This window comes from Carassius carassius, chromosome 45 (assembly GCF_963082965.1).
Source record: "Carassius carassius chromosome 45, fCarCar2.1, whole genome shotgun sequence".
Lineage (NCBI taxonomy): Eukaryota > Metazoa > Chordata > Actinopteri > Cypriniformes > Cyprinidae > Carassius > Carassius carassius.
The window spans coordinates 6,743,720-6,762,609 of NC_081799.1; the positions used below are offsets into that span (position 1 = coordinate 6,743,720).

Below are 18,890 nucleotides of genomic sequence, written 5' to 3' on the forward strand. Positions count from 1 at the left end.
CTAATGCAATAACATTCAGACATTGTGGGCAGGCAATAAGTGTCCAGAGTGTTTGCATGAGAGCGCTGGTGTGAGCAGGTGATGTGGCTCTGGCCGGAAGCTCACTGGAAGCCGTCAGTTCCTTTTTCCTCTCCGGATATTCCCAGCATTCTCCCAGCAACTTCACCAGCCGTGAGTTCTGAGAAACAGCGGGCAGGAAGCCTGGTCGGGCTGATGGGCACTTTGCTCAGAATGGACTTTTTTCTGCCTGTATGCAGGATCAGCTTCATGAGCCTGAACGTATTGCTTTAGTATTATAAGAGGAGCGATAAAACTGGTCACAGATCAGCAGTGAAATCAGATGAGCAGGCATTTTCAGAGACTAGAGCTGGTAAGATCTCCTTCAGTAGATAACACTGACCTCTCCTGGCAACTGGAAGAAACTGTCCAGTGAAAATAAAAAACCGACATTCCAGAAAAAACTTAATAATATTAAAATAAAATAACATGAAAATAAAATTTATATCATTTTTTTACTGCAAAATTAAATTAAAGTGAATGAAATGTAAAACAAAACAAAACAATTAAAACATTAAACAAAATACAATAAAATATATTCACTGGAAAGAAAATAAAATGTTTTATTTTGACTGAAATGTATTTTTAAAGAAAGCAAAATAAAATATAGTAATTTTGTTCACTGGAAAAAAATAAAATATTTTTGAATTTTTACAGATTTTTATTCTTAAAAAGAGCTAAAGAAAAATAAAATAAATTTTACTGAATTAAATGTTTTAAAGAAAACCAAAAATATATATATTTTTAAAAATATTTAAATGAAATAAAATTAAGAATAATATTAAGATAATAAAATTAAAAATAATATGCTATCTTAAAATGTATTAAAAATGAAGTGCACAGCCAGTTCATTAGACATGTCTTTATTTATTGTGTTAATGCTGAAGTTAATGCCCATTTAAAAAAAGATCCATGTTGCACTTTTCTGTTAACGCTCCTCCATTTTCATTCACAGTATCCTCAGTTGACTGTGAGAAACTCCTCATCTCCTGCAAATCCATAACAAAACCTCACAAGCGTCACAATTCGCTTACAGTTTTGATGATAATATTATGTCACAGTGTCTGGGTTGTGTTCCCTGGGTTTCCACTAGATGTCCCCCTTTCTCACGGTGTCTGTCACCTTATCACTTCCTGTTCCCTTATTTGGTCACCTTCCTCCTTGTTGAGTAATTGATTGTTCCCCACCTGTCTCCTGTTCCCTCATTATCCTTCTGTGTATTTATACCCGGTCTGTCTGAGTCTGTGTTACGGAGTCCTTGTTTAATGTTGAGGTTAATTCATGTCCCTTGCCTTGCCTTGCCTTGCCTTGCCTTGCCTTGCCTAGTGATGGCAAAATCGAGGCCTCGTGAACCAATGAAACAGTTGAACCAAATGTGCCATATTGTTTCGAGGCTTCGAATCAATCCGACACCCGTCTCAACGGTGACACCTAGTGGTCACTTGCAGGTGTTGATCTGAAACAACCTTGACGAGCCATTAAAAAAATGTGTTGTTTTTTTATTATTATAATGTTCTAATATGTGAAGCTTGTAACCTATAGGCTCCTCACTGTGCATAATGTTATTTTGGTCATGAAAAATGAATATTAATAAAAGAAATCAATCCACAATGTCTCACTTTTTTAGAGATTTTTATTCAAAAATATTAATTTATCTGCTGTGGAAGGACTTAGCCTACTTCTTTTTTTACAGATAATTTCTCCAGCCTTTGAAAAAAATCCTCTCACAAGGGACACTTGTTGCTGGCATACAAAGATATTTTTATGCAAGGACATACAAATGAGGAAAGATTACTGCTCTCTCTTTCCAGTAAGTTAGTGGATCATGAGTTCTGGGCAAATACGCATCGTTGATGTATTTTTTCACTTCCACTGTGGCATCAGCTGTAGCATTGTGTATCATCTTGGTTTGATGGATGCGAGTATCAAAAAGTTCCCATAAACTGTCCTGTGTTTCTACTGGTGTTGATGTTGATGGTGATGGTGATGATGATGATGATGGGTGTCTAATCATAAGTACTTTTTTGATTACGTAATCCAGATTACATGGAATCAATAAATACCATATATTTATATTTATTTTATAAATATAAAATGAAGGTGCTTTCACAGTGAAGAACCATTTAGCCAAAGGTTCGTTAAAGAACCATTTCTTTCTTCAGATGTTAAAGGTTCTTTATGGAGCCATTTAGAAAAAAACGTTCTTCTATGGCATCGTGAAGCACTTTTATTTTGAAGAGTGCAATATTTTTACATTTGAAAACCCCCAGAGACAATATGCAGTAGTATTTTGATTTGAGATCATGAAAGACCAGTACTAATTGTTGTCCAAGAAGAAGTTTGACAGATGTGTTTTTTTCACCGCCTGGTTTATGTTTGTACATCACCACCAGAGCGTACTCATCGTAGATTGTGTGAGGCACGTAGACGTCCACATCAGCATTCCACCGTACATGAGCAAAGACACATGAGCAGGCAGCAGTCAAATGACACAGGGTCGCTCTGCTGAACTCACTGGTGCTGTGGCAATGAAATCTTCCAGGGGTTTTGCTCAGCTGATATTCTCCACTGATGGACTTGCAGCTGCCGTGTCTGCAGAAGAAGCACACGATGCGTGTCACTCGGGTCTGTTTTGAGGGTGTTGTGGTGTAGCTGTGTGCTGTACCTGCGGCTGATCCGGGTCATGCTGAGGGTCTGGGCCGATGGCTGCGTCTGCCTCGTGACGCTTCATCCACGGGGAAGTGGACGCAACCACGATATCATACCATTTGCCCATGAACTTCCCGAGGAGACGAGGTCAGATTAGGAGAAATAAGGTCAATGAGAGGTTCAGAATTCAGTGGATGTTGACGTGTTCACATCAGGATCACATCACTGGCCAGATTATAATAATATTCATAGTAGTAATGCACTGCATAATTATTTTTGTATACTTATTTTTTTATGCAAATATCACCTTAACACTTGTTTTAGACCAAAAAAAAAAGTTATTGAAATGTGTACAAATCATAGGGAAGACCTACAAACTAACATTAACATTTTTATTTCATTTAATTATTTTAGGGACCAACTCTCTCTCTCTCTCTCTCTCTATATCAGTTGAATATTTTGCATAATGCTATAATTACAGTAGTTAAAATTGTTATAAAGTTATTATTATTATATAATTAATACTTTTTAATATTTTATTTTCATGAATTTTGTTTCATGTTTATTTGTTTATTGTACATTGTATATATTGTATGTAATTTTTTGTTATTTTCTATTTTCTCATAAAACATTTGAGATTAATTACAATAAAAGAAACACTAAAAATATAACGATTTAAAAAAATCTATAAAAAGCCTATTAAACCCTTTTAAATAGAGATTTTTCTTCACCTATTTCTTGCTATTTCAGGAATTGATTTAAGTATTTATTATTGACTTAATTTATATTATTAAAATTATTTAATATTAATATACAGTCTGCTTTCACATAAAATATTTTTATAACAATATAAAATGTAATTAAATAACCTATAAAAGTTTAAACACCTATTTCATGCTATTTCTCGACTTGTTACATGTTGTTGTATGTATTGTATTTCTACATTCTTTCATAAAAAGTTTAACTATAGTTTATTTTTATTGCAATATAACATATTGACAAAATGCAAATAAATAGCTTGTAAAATGCTTTAATTAAAATTTATGTATTTACACAGGTGGCCATTGTGACAACATCCCCCATTTAGTTTGACCACTGGGGCATGTTGTCACAAAAGATCAGTAAGGTATAAAATTAATTATGTTTCTTTTTTCCCTGGGCAATAACAGCAGAAATAATGTGTAGGATTATAATTTTTTTTTTGCATTCAAATGCATTTTTTAAATGATTGTGTCTATATAGAGACGGAGTATATAGAAATATTGTACAAGTGTAATTAAGTGTGACAACTAGTCTGGGTCTGCTCTATCCACAAACCACAAAGGCATAACTTACCCTGTTCACATCAAAGTTCTCCTGCATCTGGAGGACGGGCTCATCAGGCAGCGGCCCAGCATGCAACGGACCCAGGAGCGGCAGCAAGAAACACCACAACAACAACACGCTTCATTCTGACTATCTGTGATCCAAACAACGTTGTGCAGAACCATGACTGTCTCTCCGTCCACGAGACATCGACATGCTGTTCATGTGGGTGACACCCCCCCAAAACCAGTCCAGCCAAACCATTAGAACAAAGGTCTGCTTATCTGCCGGATGACTCCAAACTATCTGTGCCTTGTGTTCTTGTTTGCTTTGGCTGAAATTCTGACAAATACAACATTAATATTAGCATGATTCTGTGAAATATCCCAATAATATTTTCAACAAATACCATACCCTCAGAATTAGATCTTTCAGTCACAAACTCACAATAATAAGTTTATATTTTTCCCAGTTAACACAATCTGTGAGAGAAGATGTATACTGTACACTTAATTGCACATTAACTTTCATTTCTCATGCCAAATAACATACACAATATGAACAGATAAAAAGTTTATTTGCGTCAGCAAAGACATGATACATACCTAGATTCAGTGTTTTATTATAAATATAACAACTAAGCACAGCAAATGACAATGACATCAAGTTACAATATTACAAACTGTCACAAAGAGACATCATTCTGGCACATTAATGATGTGTTTCCTCCAGCTCTAAATGGGATTGGGAACTGAAAGAGACACAAAAACAAGTAAAAAACAATATTCAAAGCTTCTAGTAGTGTCACAAAAGGATTGACAAACTAGATATGAAGCTCCCGCTTACCTAACTTCCTGAAGGAGGACAGTTTTCTAAAAAGACTAAACAAAAACGAGAAATTTTGTGAGAATTTTGCAGACAATACAACTATTTTAGACAATAAATAAACATTTAAATGGACTGTGAACAAAAGATAAATCTTAAGCAGTTATTGGTGTCCAACCTTGTATAGTCTTTAAAAAAAGTACTTCAGCCAGACCTAAAAATACGACTGAATGTCATTGACTGTGTGGCAAGAGGTGGTCAGGTAGGGGAGGGGACCCAGCACAAGTGGATATACATCGACTAGACCACCCGGAATATACCGGGACGTGAAAGCAATACAATTGGCCAAACACCACACTACCCCAAGTGGACACACTGGAAGTATAAAACCCCGCTTTAAAAGTTCCTACTCATAAATCACATAATTAACTGGTATAAACTAAGACATTCATATCACAACAGTTAAACGGTTACACAACAAACATTAAAAACAAAGCAGCAGTGCAGTCATACTGATGTACATTCGTCTTCAACCAAGGTACTGGAAACCCCTGGAGGTGTAGTTACACCTGGTGAACATAACACAAAGATGACCTACATTACACTCATAAAACACATGACACCCTCCCATCATACATACTGAGAGAGAATTCCAATGTAGCAAAACGCATGGTTGCTTACCACACGAGACCACGGCTGCTAGCATGCTGATGAACAAAAGACAACAATAAAACCCCTTTATACAAAGCAAATCCTTTTCTCAGAATTGGGAAACTAACCTGAAAAAGGCCTACTTGCGACACCAACAGGGAGATGCAACAAACCCTATCCTTTGTCCATGACTTTCCACAATGATCTAGTACCCAGGATGATGCATCTTGAGTAATCAAACCATTCCCTTTTTAATAGGATCAATCCCAACACTGATAGGTTCATTGGATTTAAACCATTTTAACCAATGACGAAGGAGTAGGAACACTGATAGGTTCCCAGGCTGGCATGACGTCAACCAATCATATCTGGGCTAATACCTTACCCTGCTACAACTGCATCCGAATTGAATACTTCCCTGTACTATATAAGACTGCTGAAAACAGTGACCAAAAGAGTAGCATGTCTGAATTCAGAGAATTTTAAAAAACAGTGAAAAGTAATCGGATTAAAAGTAATCCTACTTCTGCCTGGATTCTGAAGTGTGCATTCGATGGACACTTTATTATCCCATGAGGCCATAATTTAGTGATTTCGGATGCACTGATTGAGTTAGATATCAAACTAAACATATCAAATGATTAAAATCTTCTCCTCAGGTGTCCTATCAGAGTAATCAACAATCACTTCATCTATAAACATGAGTCATTCCTATTTGAATACAACATAACTCGTGTTGTTACAGACCTGTATGAGTAGGGCTGTAAAATCGATTATTCGCTATTAATCACTTCCAAAACACTTGATTTATATTATATATATAAATATGTAAGTATGTAAGTAACCAAGAAGCTGACAGGATCCATTGATATTAATCCCCAGATCATTTTTTTTCACACTATGGAAGTCAATGGCTACTGTTTTGTTATGAGTAAGAAAACTTAAATAAGCATTAAGTTTAAAGTTACATTAACATGCTTTACTTTTAGTCAGCATTTCAGAGTTCTAATGTGTTCCAGGAATATGCATTTCGTATGTGTTTGTATTTAGGTCATGGTCACTTTAAGATCGCGCTGTGCTAAATGTCCTATTACGCGATCCGTAGTGGGGAAGAAAATACTCACGCACTTCATGCGCTTTTCAGCGGTTTGCTCGAGTTTATTTTCATGGTGCTTCAATCGCATCTGTCTACTTCTCATGTCTGACGTAGCATCGTCGTTATGTATACTTTGTTTTGTGAGATTATTCTGGAAGTATTATTCGTTATTTTTGACAATAATTGTAAGTTTGTAGAGTGTAATCTGCCGATGGTTTGAACTCACGTCGGCTATGCATATGCTAGCTCTCACGTGTTCATTTGTTACAAGCTGCACGGTAAAGGTGCTATAATGACCAGAATGTAGTTCACATGTATTTCTTTATTAGTGTTAAAATGAGTACAAACAAAAATGCAACTGTAATTGTGCAAATTAGCCTTTATTCATGTGTTATTTGTCATTGCTCTTTTGTGTGTTGCAGTTTCACTATTTTCCTTAACTCCAATAAACTTGTGGAACTAAGAATTAATCTTCAGAGTCTTGGTGTGGGGAAAAAGTTTAGCTGGCCATCAGGATATTAAGTTAACATATCGAGGACGGCACAGTGAAACGACGGCTATCAAGCAAGCGAGATAAAGCAGAGCAGGTTGGAAGCTAGCCGACATGTCGTCGTCACACTCATCCAGTGGACGATCAAAGGACCATACTCTACAGCCAAGTGCTACTAGAGCAGCGCGCGCCACCGAGCAACAGGCTAGAGAGGAGAGTTTGCATGAAAATACAGCAACACAGGAGAACCCATACAGTGCATCGTTAAGAACACGCTCGCAAGTATGTTGTTCAGTGAGATCCAGTTCATCGTCAGCGGGGTCTGCAGCAGTCAGAGCAAGAGCGAGAGCCGAAGCAGCAAAGGCAAGGAATTTTGTCAGCGAGCAGGCTCGCATCGCAAATGACCCAAGCTTCAGCCTCATCGGCAACACAGACATGGCCCCCAGGACAGAGAAGACAGCGTGGAAGCCCAACAGACAGCGGGAAGTCTCCGTCCACAAGACAGAGGTGTCACCCAGAGCCACATCTGACACGGGTGAGCCTCCAACAAAATCCGACGAAGGCAACAAACTGTGTCTGTTGCATAAAAAGCCACACCCTCTCCGTAAGTGCCGGGCGTTCAGAGAGAAGCCCATTGACGAGCGCAAAACACTCCTCAAAGAAAACAATGTGTGCTTTAAATGTCTTTCTTCCTCGTCTCACATAGCAAAGAACTGCAAAGTCAATGTCTGGTGTTTTGAATGTAAGAGCGACAGGCACAACACAGCGCTTCACCCTGGAGCTGCACCCTGGCAGCAGAGGGCTGGTCCTACTGCTGAGCACGGCGGGGAGGAGGATGAAGCTTCACTGCAGTCTCAGGTCACCAACAAATGCACGAAAGTCTGCGGAGGGGAACTCACAGACCGCTCTTGCTCGAAAATATGCCTCGTCAAAGTGTTCCCAGCTGGTCACAGAGAAAAAGCTATGAAACTGTATGCGATCATGGACGAGCAGAGCAACAGGTCACTGGTTCGCTCACAGTTCTTCGATGTGTTCAATGACCAAAGTCTAAGCGCTCCTTACACACTGAGAACATGTGCCGGAGTTGAATCATCAGCAGTCAGAAGGGCCAGTGGCTATGAAGTGGAATCTTTGGATGGAACTGTTCGCGTCTCGTTGCCAAGCCTCATTGAATGTAACGATATACCGAACAACAGAGAGGAGATTCCAACCCCCGAAGTAGCTCTTCATCATGCTCATCTAAGGTCAGTGGCACACTTCATCCCAGACATTGACCCACAAGCCCCCATTATGCTTCTCTTAGGACGAGACATTATCAGAGTGCATAAAGTCCGCAAACAGGTGAATGGCCCTCACAACCTGCCTTACGCTCAGAAGTTAGACCTGGGGTGGGTCATTGTTGGAAATGTGTGCCTAGGTAATGTTCACAGGCCACTGACAATTGGCACGTTCCATACGAACACCACAGAGCTGCAACGGCCCACTCTCTTTGATGCGTGCCCCAACGTGTTCCATGTGAAGGAGAGGTTCAGCAACACCCAGGCCACCAGTGAGCCTCCAGCGTATCCTGAGGACCAGCCTATCTGTGAAACCGACCACCTTGGATGCACAGTGTTCAGGCGGACCAGGGATGACAACCAGGTGGCTCCTTCCATTCAAGATACAATGTTCATGGAGATAATGGATGAAGGACTACAAAAGGACCCAAACAACAGTTGGGTGGCGCCATTACCATTCAAGAGCCCACGCCCACGGCTCCCAGACAACAGGCCACATGCGCTGAGGCGTCTCATGTCTCTCAAGTGTAACTTTGAGAAAAAGCCTGAGATGAGAGACCACTTTCTCGCCTTCATGGGCAACATGTTTCAGAACGGTCATGCAGAGTTAGCCCCCCCTCTCAGTTCAGATGAAGAAAGGTGGTACTTGCCAACGTTCGGGGTGTATCATCCGTAAAAACCTAAGAAAATCCGTGTGGTATTCGATTCCAGTGCCCAATACAATGGCGTAGCACTCAACAACGTGCTGTTAACGGGTCCTGACCTGAATAACACACTACTGGGAGTGCTGATTCGGTTCAGAAGAGAGGCCATCGCCGTCACAGCCGACATAGAACAGATGTTCTATTGCTTCCGGGTAAGAGAGAAAGACTGTGACTTCTTACGCTTTCTCTGGTTCCAGGACAATGACCTCTCCAAAGCCATTGTGGATTACCGGATGAACGTCCACGTCTTCGGCAATAGCCCTTCACCTGCAGTGGCTATTCACGGTCTACACAAGTCTGTTCAAGGCAACGAGTTCCACGTCGACCCAGATGTGAAGCACTTCGTGTTGCATGACTTCTATGTCGTTGATGGGTTGAAGTCCCTGCCCACAGTTCAAGCTGCTATCAGCCTGTTAAAAAGGACACAGGATGTGCTCTCCAAGTCGAATCTGAGACTTCACAAGATTGCAGCGAACAACAAAGAGGTCATGGACGCCTTCCCATCCAGTGACCATGCGAGTGACCTCAAAGACCTTGACCTCGACACAGACGCGCTGCCGTTGCAGCGCAGCCTCGGGCTTGACTGGAATCTCAAGACAGACTGTTTCCTTTTTAATGTCTCCAGTGAGACCAAGCCCTACACCCGGCGGGGTATCTTATCCACGATCAATAGCCTCTACGACCCACTTGGATTCGTTGCGCCGGTCACAATCCAAGGCAAGGCTATCCTGCGAGAGCTCACGGTGGAGAACGGTGACTGGGATGCGCCCTTATCTCCAGCCATGGAAGATGCCTGGACGTCATGGAAAGCCTCTCTGTCTGAGCTCGCTGAGCTTTCCATCCCAAGGCGCTACACGGAAACCTCACCGTCAGCAGCGGTAAGAAGAGAACTGTGTGTGTTCTGTGGTGCATCAGTCAAAGCTATCGGTGCTGTGTGCTACCTGAAAGTGACAGACAGTAATGGCAACAACCAGATTGGATTTGTAATGGGCAAAGCCAAGCTGGCCCCCTGCCCTGAACACACAGTGCCAAGACTTGAACTCTGCGCAGCAGTGCTTGCTGTTGAGTTAGCAGATCTGGTCTCAGCAGAACTAGACCTACAGCTTGATGCCGTAACCTACTACTCAGACAGTAAAGTAGTCTTGGGCTATATTTGCAATGAGACCAGGCGCTTTTATGTCTATGTCAGCAACCGGGTGTTACGCATCCGAAGATCCTGCCGACCAGACCAGTGGCACTACGTGCCAACAGACCTGAACCCTGCAGATCACGCAACGCGTTCCGCCCCTGCTGGCCAACTGAAACACACCAGCTGGCTGAGTGGGCCAAAATTTCTCTCTAAGCCGGGGCCCAGCATTTCTGCATGCACTTATGACCTTGTTGACCCAAGCACAGACCCAGACATCCGCCCTCTGGCATCCATCTTAAGCACTACAGCCTCAAACAAGCAACTGAATTCACAACGCTTTGCTAAGTTCTCTACCTGGAAGTCATTAACTCGTGCAGTCACTCGCCTCGTTCACATAGCCTGTCATTTCAAGACAGCTCACAGAGAGAACAGAGCATGCAAGGGCTGGCATTACTGCAAAGCTGAATTCACAGTTGAGGAATTAGAGAAAGCGTCAACTGTAATCATCCAAGCAGTTCAACAGGAAGTCTACAGCCAAGAGATAAAGTGCATTTTAAAACAGGAAAGGATGCCAAAAACAAGCCCTCTCAGAAATCTGGACTCGTTCATTGACGCACACGGTCTTCTCAGAGTTGGAGGCTGTCTTCATCATTCAAGTCTCAATCAGAGTGAAAAGACTCCCCTGATTATTCCTGGCCAGCATCACATCGCCACTTTGCTCATCAGACACCACCACGAGCAAATTCATCATCAAGGCCGTCACTTTACTGAGGGGGCCGTTCAGCTGGCTTTTGGATAGTCGGAGGGAAGAAAAGAGTAAGCAGCATCATCCACCAATGCATAACATGCAGAAGGCTCAGAGCTCCACTCAGCATCCAGAAAATGGCTAACCTGCCAGCCAGGGCTGTAGTACTCGAGTCCGGTCTTGGACTCGAGTCCGGTCTCGAGACCGTTTTTTTATGGTCTCGGACTTGTCTCGGACTCGCTGTCATTCGGACTCGGACTTGTCTCGGTCTCGGCCACTGGTCTTGCCAAATATGGTTTTGGTCTCGACCGAGTCCAGGTGTCTTTATTATGTTCCCAGTAAGCACACATTTTAAACTTTTTTCATTTTCATTTTTCCATTTCACCCGTCCGAATTTAATTAAAATATTATTTTTCGTCACATCATCCGCCCGAACGACCCATCACTACCAATAACCAATCACAAAAACAAAAAAAAACAAAACAAAAAAACTAATAACCAATCACACACTAGATTATCTTCGCACGGTACGCTCTGCATCTGCGTGCGCGTGCCTTGCTAACGTTCATTTTCATTGATTCACACACAAACGAGAATGTCCACCAATTCTGCCATCATTAAATTTGCTTATAGAAATCACCAGGAATTTCTCAGCGCTGCACTTAAAAAGAAACACAGAGCAGACTGCAAATTCTGCAAAGCAACAATTTCGGAAACCTGTGGGACAACGTCAAACTTCGTCAGACACCTGCAGAGGAATCATACATCGCGGTAAGTTAACTGCAGAGCTGGAGCTGCTAATCCTTGACTATGTGTTAACGTTAACATTGGCTAACATAGCATAACATGTTAACGTCTTCTGCTATGTTAACATCTGTTAACATAGCAGAAGATAAAGGTAATGTTCTTGGACATAAATTAATAATATGCTCTTCTCCCTTATATTTCTCAAGTGTAACAAAACACTTTTGTAAAACTGAATAGTTTTACTTACCTCACCTGCAGACAGAATGCTACACTGTAAAAGTTGATAATTTACTCAGATTTTTCTTGTTTTTCTTGTTATAGTTCATGTTAAAAAAGCTTTTGAAGAATACACCGTTGTACAAATGCTTGTACTGTTAAGTTTACTGTGAAAAAATTATTCTTATGAATTTCTGAAACACCTGATGAATTTATTTTAAAATTTTGCAGTTAGTCCTCAAATAAAAATAACATATGTTAAATTACACTGTGTTCATTGTTGTTCTACAACCAAACTTGAATGTTTTCTGAAAATACAATGTCTTTCCTATTAACCCACGTCCAAATAACAATATAATACAATACAATATTTTTTTCAGGGAACCAATATATATATATATATATATATATATATATATATATATATATATATATATACACCAACCACAATATAGCTTCACTGCAGATGTACAGTAGTGTAGAAAAGAAGTGACCAGTATTACGGAGTGTACCCCCTCTGTAATACTGGTCACTTCTTTTCTACACTACTGTACATCTGCAGTGAAGCGATATTGTAATTTAGTTGCTTAAATGCTCAGTACTAGTACCTAGCATTGGTAACAGAAGTGGGTTGGTATTTGTATATCAGTTCTAACACTGCTATTATGAGGTATCACTATATATCATCATTCTGTTTTCTTTAGATTAATAGATTATATGATATCAAGGGGAATGTCTATACTTAAAAATTCTGGGTGTTGTGACACTGTTTTTGCTTTTAGATCAACAAATAATAACCCGAAGTCTTGATAATGTCATGCATAAGACTTTTTTTTTCCTGTCCTGGACTCGGTCTTGACTCTGACTCGAACTTTTTTGGACTCTGTCTTGTCTTGGACTCGAACCTCTTTGGACTCGGTCTTGACTTGGACTCGACTAGTCCTGGTCTTGGACTTGTCTTGGACTTGACAAAGGTGGTCTTGACTACAGCTCTGCTGCCAGCCGATCGTCTCTCAACAGATCCTCCGTTCTCTAGCGTGGGTCTTGATGTGTTCGGCCCATGGAACGTCTCCTCACGCAAGACCAGAGGCGGCTTCGCTCAAAGTAAAAGGTGGGCAGTGATCTTTACGTGCATGAGCATAAGAGCTGTGCACATTGAAGTCATAGAATCCCTCGACACTTCTAGCTTCATCAATGCGCTACGGCGCTTCCTTTCAATACGTGGGCCGGTCAAATACATTCGTTCCGACCGTGGCACAAACTTCATTGGTGCCTGTAAGGAACTGAAGATAGCCTCAAACATTGACAGCACTGCTGTAAAGACTTACCTCTCAGACAAGGGTTGCATATGGTCCTTTAATCCCCCACATGCATCCCATTGGGGTGGATCATGGGAGAGAATGATAGGGCTGGCTAGGAGGATTCTGAACGCAATGTTCGTCCAGCTGAAAGACAAGCTCACCCACGAAGTGCTGGTGACTTTCATGGCAGAAGTTGCAGCGATCATCAACGCCAGGCCACTTGTTCCAGTGACTATGGACCCTGATGACTTGTTCATACTTACACCAGCTGCTCTTCTCACACAAAAGACGAACATTGTGCCTGCTCCTGCTGGTGAGTTTGGAGTGGCAGACCTCTACAAGTCCCAGTGGCGGCAGGTTCAGCACCTGTCCAACACCTTCTGGGACCGCTGGAGGAAACAATTCCTCCCAACACTGCAGGCCCGCAAAAAATGGCAGTCCACTCAGCCAAACAGTCAGTCTGGAAGCGTTGTTCTCCTTAAGAACAGTCAAGCACCTAGGAATGAATGGCCTCTTGGACTGATTACACAGGCCTTCCCTAGTAAAGATGGGAAAGTGCGCCAGGTTGAGGTGAAGATCATCAAACCAGGCGGGACTAGCCTCTTTCTCAGGCCAGTCAATGAAATAGTTCTCCTTCTACCTCCAGACGCACAGTAAATGGACTGTGCATGGACTGTGGGGTGACGTGTCTCCACGTCAGGCGGGGAGTGTTTTGTTATGAGTAAGAAAACTTAAATAAGCATTAAGTTTAAAGTTACATTAACATGCTTTACTTTTAGTCAGCATTTCAGAGTTCTAATGTGTTCCAGGAATATGCATTTCATATGTGTTTGTATTTAGGTCATGGTCACTTTAAGATCGCGCTGTGCTAAATGTCCTATTACGCGATCCGTAGTGGGGAAGAAAATACTCACGCACTTCATGCGCTTTTCAGCGGTTTGCTCGAGTTTATTTTCATGGTGCTTCAATCGCATCTGTCTACTTCTCATGTCTGACGTAGCATCGTCGGTATGTATACTTTGTTTTGTGAGATTATTCTGGAAGTATTATTCGTTATTTTTGACAATAATTGTAAGTTTGTAGAGTGTAATCTGCCGATGGTTTGAACTCACGTCGGCTATGCATATGCTAGCTCTCACGTGTTCATTTGTTACAAGCTGCACGGTAAAGGTGCTATAATGACCAGAATGTAGTTCACATGTATTTCTTTATTAGTGTTAAAATGAGTATAAAAAGTGAAGTGAGTGAAGTGACATTCAGCCAAGTATGGTGACCCATACTCAGAATTTGTGCTCTGCGTTTAACCCATCCAAAGTGCACACACACAGAGCAGTGAACACACACACACACACTGTGAGCACACACCCGGAGCAGTGGGCAGCCATTTATGCTGCGGCGCCCGGGGAGCAGTTTGGGGTTCGATGCCTTGCTCAAGGGCACCTAAGTCATGGTATTGAGGGTGGAGAGAGAACTGTACATGCACTCCCCCCACCCACAATTCCTGCCAGCCCGGGACTCGAACTCACAACCTTTCGATTGGGAGTCCGACTCTCTAACCATTAGGCCACGACTTCCCTATAAACAAAAATGCAACTGTAATTGTGCAAATTAGCCTTTATTCATGTGTTATTTGTCATTGCTCTTTTGTGTGTTGCAGTTTCACTATTTTCCTTAACTCCAATAAACCTGTGGAACTAAGAATTAATCTTCAGAGTCTTGGTGTGGGGAAAAAGTTTAGCTGGCCGTCAGGATATTAAGTTAACATATCGAGGACGGCACAGCTACTGTCAACTATTTGGTTAACAACTTTCTTCAAAATATCTTCTTATGTGTTTAACAGAATAGAGAAACTCAAAACAGGTTTGGAACGACATGAGGGTTAGTCAGTGAATACACATTTTCATTTTGGGGTGAAATGCTCCTTTAATTGTCCAGATGAAGTCAAACTTGCGTGTGTGAGTGATTCGAGAGGTTTACCAGCAGCTGGTGGAGTCAGTATGGAGTCTTTAGGGAATCCTTGAGCTGTGGCATATGCTCTGAACTTCTCCATCACATCCGCCCTCAACTTTTTAGTACGACCTACAGTGAAATTACAGGCACTGAGAACAATTTACAAAGTCAGAGTAACAAGAACGCCCTCCCAAAAAGCTTTGGTTGATTATGGTTGTTTATAGCAGACTCACCATAAAGGGCCACTTGTGTGAACTCCTTGTTAAACTTCTTGTGTTTGAGGACCAGGGCGTACTCTGTGTAGTTCGTCTCCACCACAGTAACATCCTTCACCCTTCGGTGACCTTTATATTACAGTAAAAAACTGAACGGTAGTATCGTTTTCTCAGGGTCTGATCAGTCATACTTGTCTTATACGGTGACTCACGAGTGCTGTAGTAGGTGAAGACGCCGGGCACAGACGTCTTCTTATAAATGTAGACCTTAGAATGACAGCCAGAGGAACTACATTTGATCACAGGAGACAGGAGATCAATGAATATAACATCATACACTTGTGCTGTTAAACGATTAATCGCGATTAATCACATAAAAAATAAGAGTTTTTGTTTACCTAATATATGTGTGTGTTCTGTGTATATTTATTACGTATATATAAATATAACCACATACAGTATATATTTAGAAAATATGTACATGTATTTACATGAATATATTTATATTCATATAATGTATATTATATATAAACATATTTATTTTATATTTTCCAAAATATATACATGCATGCATAAATATATGCATAAATATACACAGAACACACACATATATTATGTAAACAAAAACTTTTATTTTGGATGCGATTAATCGTTTGACAGCACTAAATATAATATAATATAATATAATATAATATAATATAATATAATATAATATAATATAATATAATATAATATATTAACCTGAACCAGAAATTATATTTGTGATTTCGAAAGTAAGAATATACAATTTATTCTTACAATAATATAATATAATAATACAGTTATTTTAGAAACTATTCTTAACTGTTTTAAGGAAAACAGTTGACAAGAATCATCACACAGTGTGTGAATATAATGTAATATATATTACAATTTTAAGATGACAATAATAATATTTTTGGTACTATTCTAACTTCATTATGAAGTAAAATGAAAACAAAATAAATTTCTTAAATATGTTTCTCAGTATTAACAGAGTTCAAAGTGCTGTTGTTCTAAATATATATACAGCTCTCAGCTTGTATTTAAAAGAACTTGTGCAATAGTATTATATTATATGAAGTTTTACGGTATTGTATACAAATATTTTTCCTCTAAAAAACAAAGCCTAGATGAAAAAGGTGTCCTTCACCCTAAACTCCACATGGTCATGTTGACGTTCCCGTTCTCCTTGGGCTCCACTGTTCCCATCGAGATGGTGAGTCTGCTTCTGTGCCGCACAAATCCTGGAGAATCATAGGCCATAGCGACCCGGTACCACCTCCCTGCAAACTGAACAAACACATCCAGCTCACAGCACACAGATATCCCATCTTCAGAGAATAAGCACAATTAGACAAGGACGTCTTAGAAAAACAACAGAGAATTCAGCCAAAAATATCCTGTCCAATCATTTTGTCTTCCCTTAAATTTTTTTATTTTTTTTCCATAAAACTTCATGAAGATGCCTTGAGAGCTTGTTAGAAATCACTCGGTCCTTGTTGTAACACTGAGCGCTGACCTTTGCCCTGAGCTGTGTTTCTCTTCACTGTCTATGAAGTTAATGCGATCGCTGTCCCCTCAAACAGCCCTGTAGAGCATTCACCCAATCAACATGACTATTTCTATGTATTTCAGCCCTAGACAAGAAAAACCTCCCTAAACAAACATTATTCAGCTGTTTAAATATCACACAACACCAGACTGAACTCAACAAAGACCCACTTGTCAAACTGCTGTTTGGAAATTGCTACTAGTCCAAAATGGAAAGATCTACTGTACAATCCTACAGAAAAAAAGCACCTAAAATCATTTCATGAAGCTTCAGTGTTTAAAACATCATTTAAAGCACACATTCTTCTCACCCTCTGAAGGTCAAAGTTTTTCTGCGGTTGGACGCTGGCGTGGATGTCAGTCAGAAGCATCAGCAAAGAGATGCTCACCAAGGCGATCTTCTTCATGGTGACGTTGTAGGAACTCAGCCAAGGACTGTGGACTGTTCTGGGTCTGCCAGCCACAATAGCTCCTCCCCCTCACCAATCCGGCCAATCACACGCAAGAACACACATCCAACAGAGAGACCATTCATTGAAGGTACCATGTTTGAAGCTTACAAGTATTACAATTTCCATCCCACAAAATCATAAACGTTTCTATTTTAGACACAATAAAGTAAACGAACAGGAGCAACTACAGAGAATTAATATATTTTTTATTAATATTGATTCTTGGATGAAACTTTTTCAAAAAAGCATGATTTACAGCTAGTCTTTGAGACAAGAGGACTTCAGTGTGACGCAGCACACCTCACACATCTCTCTCTACATCAACACACACACACACACACACACACACAAACCGCCGGCTCACTCATAGTTTCCCTTCTCTCATCTGCCTCTGCATGTTGTTCCTGAGTACTGAACAGAAATAGACTAAATAAAAGTGCATTTATGATCAGTCTTTTCAGAAGGGTGACAAATCAGTACAATTTACAAACATATCTGAGGAAAAAAAGGTCAGTTTTCTTCCTTACTAACAAAATTGGTGCTCAATAAAACAAGATAAAAAACATAAGTTATGTGACTTGAAAATGGTCCTTTGTATCTTTAAAAAAAATCCACAGTAAAAACGAGATATCCCTCATAAAATAGTTATCAGTGAAAACATTAACACAATTTTGCAGCCATTCTTTGCATGAGGAGGAAACGTTTATCACCTGAACAACAACGCTGCTAACAGTGTCACATCATTCAGAGAGAGAAAATGAAATAAAAAACCAGACACACACTTGCACACACAAACCGATCCTTTGAAACATTGAAGTTGGGACTAAAACAGAAACGGACAGTTTTTATATGATACAGTAGAAATTCTGTAAGTATTTAAAAAAATAAATAAATAGAAAAATTATACACAGCACTGGTTTTGCATTTCACATCGCTAATGCCTTTATGATATAAGAATAAAGACATTAAATTAAAACGCAGAAATCTCTGTCAAAACACATTACTGAAATTAAAGGTCGTTTGTGTGTCTTCAAGTGTGTCTTTTTACATGACTTTAAATAGATTGTTTAGCCAAAAATGTCAAAAACTTTGTCATCATTACTCACTTTTATGTTTTTCCAAACCTGTGTAATTGTATTTATTTTTTTAGGAACACAGAAGACTCTTCATGAAAATTCTAAAAAGGAAAAATAAAAATGAACCATAAAATAATCTGAAGTTTTCAAGTTGAAATTTACTGATGACGAGGGCCTTTTGAAACATTTTTATTACACCAGGTCTGTTTGTCGTCATTATGACACTGCTTTTTTAAATATGTGAAATGGAGAAGGACATCTGTAAGCTTCAGTAACAGGAATACAAACAAATTCTGCTCTTCTTCTCACATAAAAGTATCACATCGCTTTAGAGGACTATGAAAAAGTCACTTGGATTTTTTTTGACCATTTCAGAATGTGACAAATGTTGTGTTCCATTAAAATTATCAGCACTCAGGTTTGGAAAGACATG

At 40.0% G+C, this 18,890-nt stretch overlaps 2 protein-coding genes across 2 annotated transcripts; both read right to left on the reverse strand.

Moving 5' to 3' along the window:
- Nucleotides 1-317: 317 nt before the first annotated feature.
- Nucleotides 318-4,227, reverse strand: LOC132126971 (protein AMBP-like). The gene is made up of 5 exons (XM_059538594.1): nt 4,220-4,227; nt 4,042-4,150; nt 2,758-2,836; nt 2,376-2,722; nt 318-422 (listed from the first exon to the last, which is right to left on the reverse strand). The coding sequence occupies exons 1-5, from the start codon at nt 4,225-4,227 to the stop codon at nt 318-320; spliced, it is 648 nt and encodes a 215-aa protein (XP_059394577.1).
- A 384-nt stretch (nt 4,228-4,611) lies between these two features.
- Nucleotides 4,612-17,408, reverse strand: LOC132127148 (prostaglandin-H2 D-isomerase-like). The gene is made up of 7 exons (XM_059538813.1): nt 17,241-17,408; nt 16,529-16,668; nt 15,570-15,646; nt 15,376-15,486; nt 15,170-15,271; nt 4,858-4,892; nt 4,612-4,762 (listed from the first exon to the last, which is right to left on the reverse strand). Exons 1-6 carry the CDS (start codon nt 17,334-17,336, stop codon nt 4,858-4,860), a joined length of 561 nt encoding a protein of 186 aa, XP_059394796.1. The 5' UTR covers nt 17,337-17,408; the 3' UTR covers nt 4,612-4,762.
- Between the last annotated feature and the right edge of the window lie 1,482 nt (nt 17,409-18,890).

What these genes read in the sequence shown, in the direction of transcription:
- LOC132126971 (XM_059538594.1), bottom strand. An exon ending in AGAACTTTGATGTGAACAGG is followed by an intron (nt 2,837 to 4,041) that starts GTAAGTTATGCC and finishes CTCCTCGGGAAG; the next exon opens with TTCATGGGCAAATGGTATGA. An exon ending in TTCTTCTTGGACAACAATTA is followed by an intron (nt 423 to 2,375) that starts GTACTGGTCTTT and finishes TTCACTGGACAG; the next exon opens with TTTCTTCCAGTTGCCAGGAG.
- LOC132127148 (XM_059538813.1), bottom strand. Translation starts at nt 17,336, where the DNA reads ATGAAGAAGATCGCCTTGGTGAGCATCTCTTTGCTGATGCTTCTGACT. An exon ending in CACACAAGTGGCCCTTTATG is followed by an intron (nt 15,272 to 15,375) that starts GTGAGTCTGCTA and finishes ATTTCACTGTAG; the next exon opens with GTCGTACTAAAAAGTTGAGG. An exon ending in ACTGACTCCACCAGCTGCTG is followed by an intron (nt 4,893 to 15,169) that starts GTAAACCTCTCG and finishes GTTTTTGTTTAG; the next exon opens with TCTTTTTAGAAAACTGTCCT.